General features: G+C 28.8%; 1 protein-coding gene across 4 annotated transcripts in view; it reads right to left on the reverse strand.

The window, feature by feature from the left end:
- Positions 1 to 13,060: 13,060 nt before the first annotated feature.
- LOC100208709 (transcriptional regulator ATRX homolog) overlaps positions 13,061 to 20,688 on the reverse strand; it is a 21,077-nt gene continuing 13,449 nt past the window's right edge. For 3 of the 4 annotated variants that reach the window (XM_065803660.1, XM_065803661.1, XM_065803662.1), the window contains exons 3-4: positions 13,896 to 14,221; positions 13,061 to 13,578 (exon numbers count right to left, since the gene is read on the reverse strand). In XM_065803660.1, the coding sequence (XP_065659732.1) occupies positions 13,925 to 14,221 (297 nt within the window). In that variant the 3' untranslated portion in view covers positions 13,061 to 13,578; positions 13,896 to 13,924. Of the gene's footprint in view, positions 13,672 to 13,895; positions 14,222 to 20,688 lie in introns of all 4 variants that reach the window. The other variant, XM_065803659.1, reaches the window with a different exon arrangement.

A 20,688-nucleotide genomic window follows, 5' to 3' on the forward strand; every position in this document is an offset into this window, starting at 1 on the left:
TCTGGATGCGTCTGGATGCTTCTGATTGTTTCTGGATATTTCTGGATGCTACTGGATGCTTCCAAATGCTTCTTCTGGAAACTTCTGGAAGCTTCTGCATGCTTCTGGAAACTTCTGAAAACTTCTGGATACTTCCTATATTTTTTAAAACCTTCCGTGACGTTGACACGGAACAGACGTAAAAAAATGAAACAAACCAAAAAGTTGCACTTGTTTTGTCCGCTGCAAAATGGCACTTGTCAACGAAATTATGCCTGTGTGTTGTCACCAATCAGCTGATTGCTCATGTCATGGCATGCTATGACTCCAGACTCCTGAACTGTTTACTGTGGTAGTATAGTTCGTTTCGTTTTTAAGACATGTAAAATTAGGAACACTTTTTAGCATTGTTCGATGTTGGTTGCAAATGTTTTGTCCCATACTGTATATATATATATATATATATATATATATATATATATATATATATATATATATATATATATATATATATATATATATATATATATATATATATATATATTGTCTCATACTGTATATATATATATATATATATATATATATATATATATATATATATATATATATATATATATATATATATATATATATATATATATATATATATATATATATATGTATATATATAAATATATATGTATATATATATGTATACATACATATGTATATATATTTGAAAGATGACATCTTGTATAAGAGTATATTATATATTATTTTAAAACATCAAGAAATACAGTTTCTCTCAATACAAAAAATAATATTATTTAAGAAATTTTCGCTGAGTTATGGATACCAGCATCATCAGCTTGTAAAATATTACAATAATTTTTAATCGTTATAGTTTATATAAAATTGTTACTATTAACGTCAGCGGTTGAATGGCTTCTTTTGATTTTTAAATTTTAAAAATGGCGTCCAAAACATAGTTTTGACATATTGGCCTTCATTAAGATTAATTCCGCCGTTTCGCGCAGAGCACATGTTGTTTTGTATTTCTAAAGCCTCTCTAATTTTTCTTTCAAACTTTTTATTTTCTACCTTTAACGTTCTTGTTTTTTCCCAAATAATATTTTCTTTGCAAAAGGTTTTATGAAATGCTAATGCAGATTGATTAGGTTTGTTTTCATTAATGCTTTTCTAATGTTGATGCATCCGCGTACTTACCTGCATTTTTGTTTCACCTATGTAAACTTTGGAGCAGTTGCGTTTTATTATATAGGTTCCAGGTTGGCTGTTACTTGGTAGTTTTGTTTTGTTTTTTGATGTTAATAAAGATCTTAAATTTGGGTTTGATTTAAATACTGCTCTGTACCCTGCTTTTCGGAATATTTTTCGAAGTTTCGATGAAAGGCCTGGTACCCAGGGTAAAGACACTACAGGATGATTGTTGCATTCTGAAGGAATTTTGTTTTTATTTTGTCTTTTTTGATGAAATTGGTGTATATATATATATATATATATATATATATATATATATATATATATATATATGTACAGTGAAATTCCGATATCTCGAACTCCGAATAACTCGAACTTCCAGTAACTCAAACTACTTTTGAGTTCCCCTTGAACCTTCACTAATTCTTTCACATAAGAACAACTCGATAACTCGAACACTCGTTAGCTCGAACATTCGTCAAGTCGAACCATTTTATTTTTCCGATAACTCGAACTTAAGAACAAAAATATAAAAAAACCCCAATGAAGCCCATGCATAGCAATGTAAACTATGTAACGATAATTTGGTAGTTTAGTTTGTAGTGTAAGTTATATTAACGTGCGTTGCAATATTATAATAAAATTTATTGTCACAAAATCAATTAAAGAAATGTACGCTGCTTTAAGAAAAATTGATGAAGGATTGTCAAAGTCTTAGGTTGCTATGAAATATGGCATTCCAAAAAGTACACAGATCAAAAATAAAGTCAACATGGATCAAAAATAAATAAAAAATTTTGATTACTCGAATTGGTTTTACTTAACGGCAAAAGTTTGTGTAATAGAATGTCCTGATAACTCGAACTATTTTCTAGGTCCCTCGGAGGTTCGAGATATCGGGAGTTCACTGTATATGTATGCATATGTGTGTACATGAGTTAAAAGAAAGGAATTAATGAATAAATTTAATGAAAGATTTTTAAAGTCCCTTTTAAATGATTTACATTGTAATAAAGTATCAGCTTTAATTGGTTATATATTTCATTATGTATTTTAGGAAATGAGAAGATACAAAATTTTTTGCCGTTTAAACGAAGACATGCTTTTTAAGAACTGTTAGCATTATTATTATTTTCGTTATCTATGAACATTTTACAATGTTCTTGTTTCATCAATAAACTTTAAATAAAAAAATTAAGACACGAGCAAGTAGAAGTCAAGCTCTCATAGTAAGCGTAAAGTATTTTTACAAATTTCTCAATATATAAAATTATAAGAACTCATTATATAAAATAAGTTAATACATAATTAGAATAAGATACGATAAATTGCAATAATACAATACTATTTATTTTTTAATTATTATTAAAGTAAGAAAAACGACTTTTTTTTTTCTTTTTAAACTTTAAAGTACAAAAATATGTTAGTGTCTGTTAATTTTAGTAAATATTGTTTAACTATATTTTTAAATCAATTTATTGCAGTTATACTTTTCATATTTTTTATTAAGAACTATGTCCCACAAGGTCCTTTATATGAAACTGAGTAATCGCAATTTTAAAGAGTTGAGGTAATGGATAGAGCACCTATAGTTAAGTATTTATGAATAATTTTTAAAAACCAGCGATTAAAGGATTTTGGAAGCATGTTGTTTTGATATTTAAACATGAACAGCAAATTTTGGAGCAGATTTAACCCGTAGATATTAAGATCTTTAATTTCCCGTATTACCGGCTTGGATTGGGCGTACTTATACACATAATATATAATTCTACTGGCTTGTTTTTGTTTAATTTATATATTTTTCAATGCTGAAGGGCAAGTATTTGCCCAAGCAATATTAATATTAATATTTTGGATATTACAATAGCTATGGATAAAAGAGTAATACTATGTCATATACATGTGTTTATGTTACAAACATACATGTGTTTATGTTACAAACATACATGTGTTTATGTTACAAACATACATGTGTTTATGTTACAAACATACATGTGTTTATGTTACAAACATACATGTGTTTATGTTACAAACAAACACGTGTTTATGTTACAAACATACATGTGTTTATGTTACAAACATACATGTGTTTATGTTACAAACATACATGTGTATAGTTTATGTTACAAACATACATGTATTTTATATACATAGTAGAGCGGGGCTAGATGAACATAAGCGTGAGTTGGGAAATTAAAATATTTCAAAAACTATGCATCACATAACAAAACATGTAGTGGATGAAAGTTAGGGAATTAGAATGTTAACACAATGCACAACAAAAGATTGCTGGAAAGTAATTGAGTGAGATACATAGGCATCTTTTCGATTTTGGACCAAAAAAGTAAAAAAAAAAAATGTACTATTTTGCTCTTGGATGCTAATAAACTTTTTATCTGCCATCACTTAAGTGTTGATATTTTACCAATTTATCGGACTTTCGATTAAAATTAGTCGTTTTTTATGTCTTAATGTTCTCTTTTAAACCTAGTTGATGTGACACCTTGTCTTGTAAGGGTAAGTTGAGCAGCTTTGAAAAAAATAAATAAAACAAAACTATCGAACATAAAAAAACAACTTGGATAAGAAATTACATTATTTTCGTATATTTTTAAAATTATTAATTTTTAAATCAGGCTTCAAAGCTCAAGATAGTTGTATAAAATAATACAAAATAAAAAATATATAAATTATACACACGCTTTTTGTTAGTGAAAATTTTATTGATGGTTCATTCAAGTTTCGTACCATGCATATTTATTTATTTGTTGATTGTTTAACTTACTACACACTATTGCTCAACTTACTCCACCGGGGAAGGTTGAGCAGCTCCTCAAACTTTAGGCAATATCTTCTCAAAAAAATCAAAAACTATTCTTTTTTCTTAACAAATTTTCAACATGTTAAATAATCTTTCAAATATTGAAAATTTTATGTAAATCCGACACACCGTTTATGAGATCTGTTAGACTTAGTAAAAATTTCTCAACTAGCCCCACTCTACCCTACATGTGAGACAGTATTAAACATTTTTTACTTTGTAGGTGTTTTATTTTATGCCTATATTTTTGGAAATTTTTTCTTCAATTAGCGTAATATGATTTTTCCAATTAGGATGCTCATCAAATATTATTTCTAGGATTTTAAGTGATGCAACTCTGTTTACTATATTGTTATTTATAGTTAGCTGAGGAAGTTGCAGAAGATTTAGATTGGCGATGAAATAAAATATACTTAGTTTTACTGATATTCAAAAAGAGTTTGTTTGGTTTGAACCAGTCATTAATGTTTTCCAGCGATTTACTGTAGAGAAAGTTGTTTTTATATTGGAATGTGTATAAAAAAGATTAGTGTCATCTGCAAAAAGAACAAAATTAAACATTTTTCAGGATAGGTAGATATCATTTACATAACTCAAAAACAGTAAGGGTCCATGAGAAGTGCCTTGAGAAACTCTACGGCTTATTATATTCTAACTTGGTACACGTTGAATCATAAGATACTCTTTGTTTTCTATTTTTAAGGCAACTTTGAATTCAGTTTAGGTTGCTGTTTATTACTCCATACGATTCTAGTTTGTGCAGGAAGATTTCATGATGTCAAAAGATTTCACAATGTCAAAGGCTTTTGAAAAGTCGATGAACAAGCTGAGAAACTATTTTTTGTAAGTAAACTTGTTCAGAATTTGACTGGCTAAATCAGTTATTGCATGAGTTAATTGTCCTTTTCGAAAACCAAACTGTTTGCTGAACATTATATTATGTTTTTCAAGATAATTATATAGTCTGTAATACATAATACGGTCAAGCAACTTTGAAAAACAGGAAAGAATAGATATTGGTCTAAAGTTAGATGGTATACAATCATCACCATTTTTTTATACAGGGACTACTCATGCTATTTTTAATTGACAAAATAAAAAATAACAGTTGTTATTGAAAGATTGAAAAGGTAAAAAAAGAAAGAGGTATTTTAATAACATCAAAAACAGCTTTTAGAACATTATATCCAATTTACTCTCATTTAATTAAAAAAAAAAAAACATTTAGCCAACTTTCCCCACCCCAGGGTAAGCTGGCGCAATAAAGTCATTAACAACAACAATATTGGCTGATGGATGAAGAGAGAGGACTTGGTCAATTTGATCATAAATAGCGTCAAAAAGTGTGCAGTCTTGAGATGAAGGAGAGCGATATAGAACAAAGAGAAAGACAATAGAGTGAACTGGTGCTAAACAAAAGCACACAAAAGAATAGTCTGTGGATTTAAATCTAGTTACCCAACAAATGGGTGAGTTCTTACGAATGTAAATGCCCAGGCCATGCATGTGACTATTGGAGTCTTTACGAATTAAAGGAAGATAACCATCACCACTAAGATTACAAGATAAGACAGCCGAACTCAAGTTTGTCAAAAAGTTACTTTCATGTGTTCTCTAAAATCTTGAGCAATAATTTAATCTTCACAACTTATTTGCTCCAACTGCAAAATAATATTTTGTACCTTAGGTAATCTTCATAACTTGGAAATAATAAATTGCTCGTTTGTCGGCATAAAAGTTTATAACTTACCCCGTTCTCCATTGCTCTCGCGTGCCAAATGCAAAGTGAGGAGTTAAAAAAGGGGGTGGGAAATTCAGTCACGATTTTATAAAAGGAAGGGGGGTTTCTTATTAAGGGTAGGTTTTTTTACAGAACACGCATGAATCAATTTAGTTCTAGTGTGGGTTGCGGTCAAACTAACAGCGCTTTTTATAACAGCTTTTTTATCGTAATTTCAATAGGATGTAGTATGTTAATATAAGGTTATACTTACATAAACATAATAAAACTTATAAGTTTTAAATTTAAAATGTAAAATGCTTATCAATAACTTACTTTATAAAATTTAATATAATTTAATTGCGGTTCATTATGGAATCCTAATTTTGGTATTAGTTTTCAGAACTGTGAAACTGTGAAGTTCTTCGCTACTTTTAAGTGAGTACTTTGCTCAGTGTTGGAATTATCTTAATTAATAAAAAGACATTTAGACAACATAATATTCCTCAAGGAAACAGAAGAAAAGACATTTAGACAACATAATATTCCTCAAGGAAACAGAAGAAAAGACATTTAGACAACATAATATTTCTCAAGGAAACAGAAGAAAAGACATTTAGACAACATAATATTCCTCAAGGAAACAGAAGAAAAAGAACTACTACTACCAGCATATAACTTTTTTGCTTTTTAATTTTTTTAATTTTTACTTAAGTGAACAAAATTTTGACTTTCTATGAAAAAAAGACAAACATGTTTTTTAGAAATATTATTGACTTAAACACTTTGTAAAAGTTCTAGCTCTTATGATCTATAATTGTGTCCAAATTAAAGACGGTTTTAATTTTTATTTGAAACAATTTGAAGCAAACTGAATGAGCAAAACTCTAAAGAATTTCAAAAAGAGATTTTATAAGTCTTAAGTTCTGTATAAAAAAAAAATCACTATAAAATTTTTTTTAAATACAAGAAGTTACACTTATTTCATTTAAAATATAAGTTATAGATATGCCAAAGATAAAAATGCTTTAAATATTTTTGATTTAAGTTTTACTACTTTGCCTTTGCGTTGAGTGATAAGCAATGATATATTATATTAACTAGATGTCTAACTTGTGGGATTTTGTTGGACGGAAAATGAAGCCGCTTTTTTTTGTTTATAAATATACACGGCCGTTTGTAAAAAGGGCAAATGCTGAAGCCGATGTGTGGAATAAAAGTTAAAAATGCAAGTCAAAAGTTCCCAATAAATTAAAGATAATTTAAAAACACGTTTTAATAATTATAAAATACTTATAAATGTTTTTTTTATGAGCATATGTTTATTAAAAAGTATTATAGTTAATAAAAATGCTTCAAAAGTGTCTTTCATTTCACTTTTCAAAAAAAAACTTCAATCCCTTTCTCATTGGAAATTTATGAATCATAAATTATTATTTTACAAGTATTCTAATTCGGGAGGCTGAATAAGCGCAAATATCATAAGTGCGGACTGGCATAAGTGCGAAGCGTTGCAAAAACTGGCATAAGTGCAAACTGGCATATGTGCAAATAGACATAAGCGCGCCAAAAGAGTTTGCTAACATTAGCATAAGTGCAAACTGGCAGAAGTGCGAATAGGCATAAGTGCGCCGAACAAATTTGCACACATTGGCATACGTGCGAATTGGCATAAGTGCGAACTATCATAAGTGCGAAGCAGTTACAAAAACATAAAATTATTAACACCGAATAAGTGCAAATTGGTATTTCGCACTTATGCCAATTTGCACTTATGCCAGTTCGTACTTATGCCAATTTTTGCAAGTTTATTCGGCGCACTTATGTCAGTTCGCATTTATGCCAATTTGCGCTTTTGCCAGTTTTTGCAACTGCTTCGCACTCATGCCAGTTCACACTTATGCATTGGCATAATTTGCACTTATGCATTAGTATAAATTGCCAAACAAATTTTGCAAACTTAATTGGCGCACTTATGTCAGTTCACACTTATGCCAGTTCGCACTTGTGCCAGTTTTTTCAATTGCTTCGCTCTTATGCTATTTCGCACTTGTGGGTTAATGTTTTAAAATAGTTACAGCAATTGATTAGAAAGTCTGATTAAACAGGATATATATATATATATATATATATATATATATATATATATATATATATATATATATATATATATATATATATATATATATATATATATATACAGAGGCGTAGAAAGAATTTTTTGGTGTTCGAGATAGGTAACTTCCAGACATGGAGCAAACTCCAAACATTTATATGTTTATACTTATGTCAAAAAATGAGGGTTAGCAAAAAATTGCGATGATTTATATTCATCGATAAATTTTAAGTTTCATAGTATTATCTATTAGCGTTTAAAAATTATTACCATATAAAATTTGCAACCCCCTCAAATTGAGGGGGTTTAAACTTTATATGGTCATAATTTTTGAACGCTAAAATATTTTAAAATGAAATCTAAAATTTATCGATGAATATAAGTCTAGTTAAGAATAGTACAAAAAATACTTCATCAACTTGTTGCTCTCACGTTTGGGGCAGGGGGCAAAAATTTTAGGGCTTTTTTGTTCCCAGCCCCTAATCATCACAATTTTTTGCTAGGGCAAAAATTTTGGGGCTTTTTTGTTCCCAGCCTCCAATCATCGCAATTTTTTGCAAACCCTCATTATTTGACATAAAAAGAATGTGTGTGTCTATATATATATATATATATATATATATATATATATATATATATATATATATATATATATATATATATATATAGACACACACACATTGTATTTACTATGTTTCACAAAAACACTTTTAAGCTTGATATTTTTGTTGGTAATGTAATTTTTTATTATTTAAAGTGTACCATGAAGAGCACCGAAATCAGAATAAATAAGTTGTTTTGAGACTTAGGGGAGATGGGGGCGCATTGATCGCCGGGGCAGTATGATCTTTTGGCTTTTACTCGTTCATTTTTGCCTTACTAGAAGTGAGGTTGCAATTTAATTAACCATTATGCTTCCCTAATTGATTATTCGTACTATTTTTTCATAAGGTTATCAGCGCCAAAAAAAATAAAGAAAATATTGTTTTTCGTCATAAAAAGTGATTTTTTTAAATCGTACTATAATTCAAATATATTTTTATTTAGATGTCTGTATGGGTTAACAACAATTTTATTTTAAATTTGTAAGTGTTAGGTGTATAATATAATATATAATTTTTATTTGGCTGCAATTTATACAGTAGATATTGCTATCAATATGTTACCCATATTGATAGTTATGGGGCCCATTGATCGGAGGATCAAAGTGCCCCATAGAAGACGAAGTGCCCCATGTTTTTGTTTATAAGCAATACAGTTAAACGAATGGAATTGTATTTATAATTTTAAAAAAAACTATATATAAACAAACAATAGCTTTTAGCATTTCATTTTTTAAATCTACTTATGTTATAAGCTAGTAATAATAATACTATTATTTTATAATATCAAAAGAATAATATTTAACATAATAATTAAAAAATATTTAACATAATATTATTATGTTAAATATTAGCATTTATTAAAAACATATGTTTTTATTGATATATTTTTTTACAGATCTTAAAATGGTTAGAAATAGAACTAAAAAAACAAATAAAGTTGCTATACCAAGTGAAACAATGAAAGTAGCTGTTAATAAAGTTTTAGAAGGAACACAACTGAATGTTGTAGCACGTCAATTTAACATAGATAGAATGACTTTAAAAAGATATTGTCGTAAAAAGAGACTTAATCCAAATGAAGCTTTCAAGCCTAACTACAACAATAGACAAGTTTTTACAGCAGAAGATGAAAAAAGTTTATCAAGTTATTTACTAATTGAATCAAAAATGAACTATGGCCTTTCAACTTGGTCAACGCGATTATTGGCATATGAATTTGCTTTAAAAAACAATAAGATATGCCCATCATCATGGATCAAAAATAAAATTGCAGGCATTGATTGGTTGCAAGGTTTTATGTAAAGACAACCAGAGTTGTCTCTACGAACACCTGAAGCAACGAGCTTCGCTCGATCAACAGCTTTTAACAAACACACTGTAAGAGAGTTTTTTCAAAATCTTAAAACGGTAAGAAATCGATATAAATATAATCCTAACTGTATATATAATGTTGATGAAACTGGTTTAACAACCGTTCAAAAGCTGGTAAAGGTTTTAGCTGGTAGAGGAAGCAAACAAGTTGGAAGAATCACATCTGCAGAACGAGGAACATTGGTAACTGCATGTTGTGCCTCTAATGCTATTGGAAATTCCATTCCTCCATTACTTATTTTTCCTAGGGTAAAGTTTCATGATTACATGATTAAGGAAGGATCTCCTGGATGTGTGGGATTTGCAAATCCTTCTGGTTGGATGAACTCAGAAATTTTCATAGAATGGATTAAACATTTTGTTAAATATTCAAACTGTTCTCAGGAATCTCCAGTTTTGTTACTTCTCGACAGTCATGAAAGTCATATTTCTGTTAAAGGCTTGGAGCTTGCAATTCAACACGGAATTACAATGATAAGTTTTCCTCCCCATTGCAGCCATAAATTGCAGCCATTAGATAGAACTGTTTTTGGACCATTGAAAAGGTTTTACAATTCTGCATGTGATAATTGGATGGTTTCAAACCCAAGACCAATGACCATTTATGATATTGTTTCAATAGTTCGAGAACCGTATACAAAAGCTTTCTCGCCATCTAATATACAGACAGGATTTAGAGTAGCTGGCATTGAGCCATTCAATTCTGAAATTTTCAAAGATGACGAATATTTACCATCATCAGTTACAGATAGAGCTGCTCCAGATACAGTTACTATCACTCCTGTCAACAACATGGCATCTGAAATGATACCAGCACATGTTAATCACATAGAGTCTGAAATAACTATAGTAAATATTGAAACAAGTATTTTAAACAAAGTGTCAACAAGTGTTGCTTCTATAATCTCACCGGAGGTTTTAAAACCTTACCCAAAAGCATCTGCCAGAAAAAAAAATGTTAAAAGTAGGCAGTTAAAACAAGGATCTTGACTGATACTCCTGTCAGAAATGAAATTCGTTTGTCAAAAGAAAAGAAAATTTTGAAGCAAACCAAAAATCAACAAAAAGTCTCCACAAAAGATAAGAAAGAAACTAAGAATTACTTGCTTAGGAATAAAAAACAATGTAAACCAAAAGCTGCTTCACAACTTGACTTTCACAAATGATGAAATATTCTTAATCAAAATATTGTACTTTTAACAAGTTTTGTAAACTTAAAAGTTGTATTCTTATTTCAGTCTTTATATTTCAGTTCTTATAAATTTCAAGTTGTTGTAAAGTTTTAAACGTATATAAAGCGGGTAGCTTATAGCTGCTGTGATTTATACATTTTTTAATTAAAAATTAGACTAGTGGGTTTAACTGCTATATTTAAAAAATAATTAAAAAATTTAGATGTATTATATGTTATACAATATTACCCTTTGACTAAATTATTTACAAGATTTAGTTATAGAAGTGTTAAACGTTTAGATAATATTACGCATATAAGATCAATGTGCCCCAAGTCGGAGATCGTAGTACCCCATAATTTGGGGTACATTGATCTTTTGATAGGGTTGTTTAAAAGTTAAAATTATTCATGTTTATCATTTTTTTAAATCAAAATATTTATATATTCCAAAAGCCAGATAGTTCTACATGTGTTTCGTAGTTAATAAGTTTTTACATCTCTTTCAGGTTCTGCGCAATTTTCAAAACACTGCTACGGCGATCAATGCGCCCCCATCTCCCCTACTGATTGATAAGTCTACAAGACCAGATATATAGATTTTCAATCAAAAATCTGAACATCTATTTGCAATCATTACTAGTAACACATTTAAAATAACCGTACCGATGTCACAATCTGTACATAAAATAATTATTCATGGTATTTTAAGTATCCTCCAATAGGTTCTTTATCAGAGAATTCTATTGAAGCTAGAAACAAGGAAAGCAACTTTCTTGGCAGAAAACACTAGGGATCCAGCTAATTATTTGTTTGTGACATTTGATATGTATCTCTATTGAGTTTTTTTTTTTTGAATGTTATGGTATTGTTAATAGTTTTGACTATTTTTGTTGATTTTTTTTTTCGTAAAGAAATACAATAATAAAAATTAAAAGTTTTGTTGTTTTTTGTTTTTTAAAAAAATTTAAGAAATAATTTAATAAATTTTAACTAGTAATTAACTTATCTAGAAAGGTCATGAACTAAAATGTTATACTGATAAGCTGTTCTGCGTTGAGTTTTTAAAAGAGAAAGAACGAAGCATCAGATGATAGCAGATTTGTTTATAATTTTAATAAATTTATATTCAATGTTGTTTATTTTTTAAATTGTGTTAATTATATAATTTGTAAATTCTATAAAATATCTATAAATATTTTGTTTATTGAATATAAGTGTCCGGAGTTATGTAATTTTTTGGATTAGTTAGGAACTAATCCGGATGAAATACAGTAAACTGTTTTTTTTATAAAAATAGGATATTTTTCTTTTAAATATAGAAATATAAACAAAATATTCGATGTCTTGAGAAAAAATTAGCTTAATATGTTGAATGCTTCTTTATTTATAAGACTTCATTTATTAGAGCGACGCATGGTGCCGTGAACCGGCGACGCTGTTTTTTACTAGACCGAATGAATGAAAATGTTCTTGCTCTGTCTCAATAAAAACGAAGTTTCATTGTATTTTAAGATCAAAAAACAAAAATATATTTTTTATAAAAAAATTTACCATCCAATTTGCAGGATATAAACTAAATCTAATTTGCAGATTAAAAACTAGATATCTGAATTTAGAAAAACCATTATCAATTAACATTAAAAATTGATTACAACAAGTTTTCATTTTTAACAAATAATAAGTTATTATGTAAATTTGTTTTCTGATATTAAGCACGTTGTATCATTTATTAATATATATATATATAATTGTCTATTGGATACTTAATCTTAAAAATATCATATTAATAAGATTGTTTATCATTGTAACTGACATAGAGGACTGTTCAGAAATAAGTCCAACTTGATTTGTTAATATCGCAAACGCAAAACTTTTAATTTTTGACATAGATAAATTGCAAACTTGTCCTTTTTAAAAGTTTTCTAAATTACTTTTAACAAATTATGTAACTTGTTTAACAACTATGTAACGGTGAAACTCGTTAATTTAGGATAAAATTCTATTAAGCTATTGTTCAAACAACTTATGGAAAGCAAATTTTATACTATCAGGCTCTCAAATTATAATCATCTGAAACTCAAAAAAATTTTATTTTAACCTAAACAAAACTTTACAAATAAAATTAAAAAACTTCGTGATTAATTCCTAACCACAAAATTGTGAGAAAATTTTCCTTTAATTTAATTTATAAATCTTTTAAAAAATACAAGTAACTGTCACGAAAATTTTGCTAATATAAACCCGTATCACAAAACCAGTCGCAATAACCTCAACGCCTTTTTATGTCACCAAATTGAAACATGGCGTCAACATTTATAAAAAATATTTTGATTATCATTTTAGTGTTTGAACAGTTTTCTTTGATATAGTTGGTTTTATTGGATCATTAGGAGACTTTTCGCTGTTTTTCTTTGGATGATCAATGACTGAAAGAATAAACTGATAATCGAGATATTGTTCATTAACAGAATAATTCTTGGTACTGTTAAGAGAGGTTTTCTTGGTACTGCTGGAAGCGTACGGTTGCATACTATCGTCATCAAAACTTTCGAAAGAAACACTTTTTTTGAGTGGATTTTCGCTCATTCTCTAGATTGCAACAATTTCATAAAATTGTATTTAAACAAAAGCAACTTTACAAAGTTTTGAATAGTTTAATAGCTTCAACCTGAATAGTAACATCTGAATTGAAAAGGTTGTATAGTACGAAACAGTTTTCCATAAAAAAACGCAAATATATAAAAAATGCATGACTATTTCAAATTAGTAATTTTGTTTTAAATCTTTTTTAATAATAGATTATTTTTAATTGAAGACTTTTTAAATCAAAATTAAATAATAATTTATTATTTACTAGTTAAGGTTTTACAACTATTTAAAACTTATGTCCAATTTCTGCCTCATACCTCATTAAAACGTTTCCCATTGAATTTTATTATATTTGCGACCATGAAAAAGATGGCTTTTTTTCTTCGTTGGTAGCGGAGTTGTCGAACCCTAGTCCCAAACCTCTTTTTTCACGAGTAATACTCCATGCAGTTTCGTATTGTTTTTCTAAGTTATCGTTGAGACTTTCTTCTTTCTTCTTACTGAAAGCAAACTTAGAAAATTTTTTTTTCTCTTGTTTTTCTATGTTTGATGATTTATACCCACCAAGTAACCGAAGAAACTTGTCTTTGCGGTCACCGCTGCCCAAATTTACTTCACTCCATTGACCAGCATATGGGCGTTTCTAAAAAAACAAATGTTTAAAAATGAAACAGTATTTAGAAATACAATTGTATAGTATCTATGTGTTAGGCTCCACATAATAATCATAAAATTAAAAATTAATAAGACGAAAGAAATTCATTAAGCTCGATTTCCAATAGTAATAAAAACATTGTACAAAAGTTGTGCAATTTTGAAATTGATTTGTTTTTCATTTCCGCAACAATAGACATCTTCACAGTTCCGATAATTTCGCGCGCGCAAATTTAAAAGTACATCATGGTAGAATGCGCAGAGTCGCATGAAAAAAAGTAAATACACATAAATTAAGAGAGTAACCTTGCAAGAAACAGTTGTTTACTTAGGATTTTTTTCGCTTATTTATAAAAAAGACATTGATTTAGCTTTATATAATTTTATTTTAACTGTTTTAAGTCTAAAATCTATACTGTTTATATGTTTGTGTAATATGATATTTGTGATTAAGGAAAAATTAAAAAAATTTGCAAGTGGTGTGTAAAAGCTCTAAATAGTATTTAGTATTGAGGAATAAAGATGAATGCACAATGATAATATATATATATATATATATATATATATATATATATATATATATATATATATATATATATATATATATATATATATTTATATATATAAAATATACATACTATATACATGCTTTCTTAATATATCTGTGTATTTTCATGCGATTCTGCGCATAAGGAACGATGGCATAATATTAAGATATGTGTGTGCATGAAATTATTGGAACTGTGAAATGAATGTGAATGGAAATTATAAATGAAAAAAAGATTTACAAAAAAAAAAAAAAAAAAAAAAATTAATTCCGTATATATTTAAATGATTTTTTGTTTTTACATTATTTATTAAAAAAACAAATCATTGTAATTATAAAGTTGAAAACTTATTATTATTTTAAAAAAGTTATTACTTTAACCTAAAATGTTTACAAATACTTAATGAATTCGTTTAGACAAAGTTTGAGTATTAGGATCTTACAGTAGATTTTTTTGATTTTCGATCAAATTAAACAATTTATAATTAAAAAAAGTGATTACCTGACGTTTTGTATGATCATAAATATATATTTTTTTAGTCTCATTTTTTTAACTATTTAAAATTAGTCATTTTTGACAAATTTAAAACGATACAAGTTATGAAATATTGAAAATCAGGAAGGTTTAGTGGTCCAGGAGTAAAACTCAAAAAACTACTGTCTGTGGGAAAAATTATTTATTAGGCTGAAACTTTGCCTAGTCATTCCCTAAGGTATATAGATCACGTGAAATAAGTTTCCCATGATTCACAACAGGAGAACCCCTTTTTCAGGCACTGTTCCAAAATGACGCATGCGCAAATAGTTAAAAAATTTATTTCAAACATAGACTTATTATATATCATTTAAGCAATGGGTAGCTGATAATGTCGACCACAATATTGCAACATTAACAAGTAAAGGTACATTTCATGGGATGGGAAAAATCACCATAGAAAAAAGCAGACTGGATTGTTTGGTAAAGCTCCAAAATTGAGACAACTTCTACCAACAGCAGCATTTGTTAACAGCCATGGTATAGAGATTGTGCTGTATCATAAACCTTCACATATAAAAAAGTTTCAATTTAAAACAATCTCCAAGGTTACAGCAAGACCGCTCTGATATAAATGATAAAATCTACTTATGATCTTTTGATCCCCCAATGAATCATGCATTTACTCAACATTGCTTTTTGTTATCTCCCAAGCACAGAAGCTCAAAGTTAAAACCTCATGTACAACTTTTGACCAGCCACTTTGGTTAAAGGCATTTAATATCATCTATGTAGAAAACATTGTTTGCAGGTTAGGTGGCTTTCATGCGCGCTTATGAGTTTTCTGTGAAGCATCGATATGCTAATGAAAGGAATAGTTCTTGAGGATCTCTTTGTTGAGGCATATGCTGAGAATTATGTCACTAAAATGATGTCAGGAAAACCCATTGCAAGAGCAACAAGAGCACACTTTTTGGCTGAGTCAGTATTAACGTTATTGTTAATGAAAGGAAACAAAGAAGAAAGTAAAGTGGAATTCAAAGACTTACAGCAATTTTAAGAACTTGCTTAGTGTGGAAAACTTGATAAAGAGATGCTTAATGAACTGGCAACATGTGACAGTATAAAAAAAATTGATCAAAAATTAAGCTTGCTAAAGTCAAAATTGAAAGAAAACTCCAGGACATCTAAAATATGGTTGTTGTACATTGACTATATCAATATTGCAAAAGAACTCATATTTGCAGAAAGAACATAGAATTGGGAGCTGCATCAGGATGTTCTATCAAAAATGCTAAATTTGTTATGCAAAGAGTGCCTGATTATACTTGCGAGAAATGAAAAAGCTTCAAGAAATGCACCCTTGGTTGTATAAAGAATTTACAAGTGGTAACCATAATGTGCAACAAAAAAGCAAAATTGGAATGGCATCTGGACTGATCTTGCAATTGAACAAACCATGATGCGAAAGTCAATGGGTGGGTTGAAAGGTGGCTCTGTTCATCTCTGTTTATCACGTATGGGCATTAAGCTTTTCACAGATAACTTCAATACATGATGCAATGATTCAACTAACAGGCATATCGGCAAACTCCACTGAGCAACATGAAGAAATCGGAAAATCGAGAACAAAGCAAGATTACAAAGATTGTCAAAGGTTGTATGAATGGTTATTTGATCGAAACCCATTCTGTATTCCTGAAAAAAATTTCCACTTAGTGTTAACTGATACGACATCATTTACTTATAAAAGTAGGGCAAACTGTGAGCTTGCTGAAGAAGTTGGTAAAAATATTCAGAAAAAATCAAATCATAACATTGGACTCGTTACTGCATACAAAGGTAAAAAGTAGTTAAGAACTAATAGGAGAACTAAACATAATGTTTAACCGACTAATAACTGTCACAACACAAAAAGATGATTTAGAATCTACATTTGAATATGAATTGACTTTTGAGCTTATGTCACTTTTAAAACAAGACTGGCAAAAAATATCAGAAGCAATGACAAATCCATGAAGTAATCAAGAAGAAGTTGGAAACGCTTTGATTGAAGGTTTTATTTTGTTATATGGAGGAACAAAGGGAAGCACACTTGCGAAAAAGAAGTAATTTTTTTCTATATAGCATAAGAATCCTAATTGTATAAAAATAATTATCTTACTTAATTTTATTATTAATTTCAGGTATAATACCAGACCACATACAGACCACTGATCTAATAATAATAAAATAGAATTTAAAGAAATAACGCTTCTAATTTAAAATTAATTTAGATATTTAGATATTAAGTATCTAAATATCTAAACTCATTTAGAGACCTTCATTTGAACTATAATGAAGGTCGCTAAAAAGTTACTGTCCCTTTATTTGTGCCCCTATCTACTATAAAGACCAGATCAGAAGAGGGCAAACAACCATATCTTTATTTTTTTTAAGAAATGGCATAATTAATTGCACCCATCACATAGGCCAGTAGGGAGATTAGAGGAGCACTGGTTTCTAAGAACATATTCAACTGTTGACAATTGAAAAATAGGGTTATTCAAAAATGTTGGCATTTTTGGTGTGAATTTGACAAGTTTGTAATGTTTGCATCTTATATACTGTTAATCTTAGATCAAAATAAAGTGTTAGAAAAATTTACAAGCATCTCAAAATGGCTGAAAATTGGACTTTTTAGGCGAATGGACATTTTACTTTTAGATATATTTAAGTTTTAAACTGCAACAAGTTGCCTATATTTTGCCCATTTATTGCAGACATTAGTAGCAAATCAGAAAACTTATCTGTAAAGACTTGTGGATGAATAGAAAAATGCTACAGTTAGTTTCATTTTGGCATTTTTTAGCAATTTTAAGATTTTTTCCAAAGTTGAGTAAGCCATAATTTTTCTCTAATTTAATACAAGTTGATAAAAACCACTTTTTTAAAAAGAAAACTACCTAGAAAATAGTTCTAGAAAAAATGAGACACTAGTTGAATATAAGGCTCTAAAGTAGTCTTTTTTGACCATTTGTAAATTGAGGGGGGCCACTGTGTCATGTTAATAAGGCTATAATTTCTGAACCATTGTACTTGGAAGTCTGAGATTTTAAATTTAACCTACAGTAGTGGCTCAAAAAATTAGAGCCGCCCTAAATTCTTCATAAAATACGTATTTGAAATACCAAATTGTTTGTAATTATTTGATTTCAATTAGTAAATGTCACAAATATGCATTACGCCACATCTTGGTATTATTTTATCATAGTGGCAACACATTTTATTGCATTGTAATGAAGTTAGTAGCATTTGAGTTATTAAGGGTAGTTTTTTGAATACACGTGGATTTTTGACAGCAATATTTAGTCCAAGAACAAATTACTTTTCAACATAACCTAACCTTCTTTTTTTGTTATCTTTAAAGCAATGGAAAACAAAAGGATATTTCACCACCTCTAGTTGGATTGATTCAGGGTCTTATATTGGCTGGAAATAGCTCCAATAGACAAATAGCAAGAATGTAAAGGTTTCTAGGGCAACAGTCGATAGAATTAAGAAAAAAATGGGGAAAAATGAACCATTGTTGTAAGAAAAGAGGAAAAACTGTGGCAGACATCGAGTGACAATCCCACGTACAGAGAGAAAAATAAGAGATATAGTGGTGGAAAATAGGAGAAAATCAAAAAAAGTCCTTAAAGAAATCCTTAATGAACAAGGAATATCAATTTCTTTGGGGACTCTTCGTAGAAGACTGGCAGAACAGGGCTTCAAAGCTTGTAGACCTGCAATCAGATCCAAACTCACTGAAGCTATGAAAGAAAAGTGCCTACAATGGGCAAAAAATCATTTACACTTTACTGTTGATGATTGGAAAAAGGTATATTTGAAAAAAATCATTCTTATAAACTGAATTCTTTTACATATTTTAGCTACTTATTAAAAAAATTGTGTTTTTTAATTTTTATAACTTTGACTTTTAAGGTTTGCTTCTCAGACGAATCCACTATAGAGATCATAATGGATAAAACCAATTTTGTGAGAAGAAGAGAAGGCGAGAAGTTTAATGAGGACTGTTTGGTGCAAAGAGTAAAACACCCACTCAAAATAATGGTGTGGTCTGTTATAAGTGGCCAGGGAACAGGAAGGCTGCATATTGTACAAAATACGACGCACTAGGATCAGTACATTAAAGTTCTCGAGGAACGCCTCATACCTCAGGCAAAGGAGTGGTTTCAAGATGAAAAATTTATTTTCCAACATGATTCGGCTCCATGCCATAAAGCAAAAAGCATATCTAAGTATTTAGACAACAAAAAATTAATGTTTTACCCTGGCCAGGAAATTCACCAGACCTAAATCGAATAGAAAATTTATGGGAACTTTTAAAACGGGAAATGTCAAAAATTTTGGTAACCAATAAACAAAAATTAATTGAAAGATTAATTGAAGTATGGCACCATAAGGAAAACATTCAAAAACAGTGTTAAATTTGATAGAGAGCATGCCAAGGAGAGTTGGAGCAGTCATCGCAGCTTAAGGTGGTTATACAAAATATTGATGTCGATGTAGATGTTAAAGTGTATTTTTTTTTGTAATAAAACATATAAAAGTTATCACCACTACGGTTACAGCTACGGTTGCCATCTCCAAATGAATACTAATTCATTTGGAAGTGGCAACTCTAGCTGTACTGTCCAGATTTGATAACTTTTAAAAAACTTTAATGAAAAAGTTGTTGTACTCAAAAAATATTGTTTTAAAACATCAAGCTGCAAAAATTTAAACTAATAAAAGTTATTCACACTCTTTGCACATGAACTCAATTGTTTCATGATAGTTGAAGCACCACCTTGAACCCAGGCTTTCATCAAATTTTGATCTTTGTAAATGACTTGATGAAGTAGGAAATTTTTAAAAGCATCACAACAAGTTAAAATTGTTGTCATTTGTTTTTCATTTGCCCATTTATTTTTTTTAATTTGCAAAAAATGTTTTAGGAATGTTTTAGTATAAAGCTTCTGAATATGACATATTATTATTGATAGCCTCAATACAAAGTTTAATTTTTCTTTCCCTATTTTCGTTTTTTTTTATTTTTGACATTTTTTTTTATTAACAAATGTTAAGATAAACAAGACGTTTAGAAATTCATTAAAAAAATTAAAAGCTTTTATTAGCTTTAAGTTAATTAAAATCTCATTAAAACACAATATATTTAAAAATTGTTATTAATTACTTGCATGTAAAAACGCCAACTTTTGCAAAAAATAAAATGTATTCCAAAATCTATTTGGAATTCGGGAAACATTTAAGTTATGCAGAAAAGTATTGTTTTTAAAATATCTTACAAAGTATTGCTAATTTTTGATTTTTTTTTCAGATAAATAATCACCACCAAATTCTACATTGAACAGTATGCAATTTAATTTGTCTTTTTTTTTTTAAGTCG

The sequence above is a fragment of the Hydra vulgaris genome, chromosome 08 (genome assembly GCF_038396675.1).
Source record: "Hydra vulgaris chromosome 08, alternate assembly HydraT2T_AEP".
Classification (NCBI taxonomy): Eukaryota; Metazoa; Cnidaria; class Hydrozoa; order Anthoathecata; family Hydridae; genus Hydra; species Hydra vulgaris.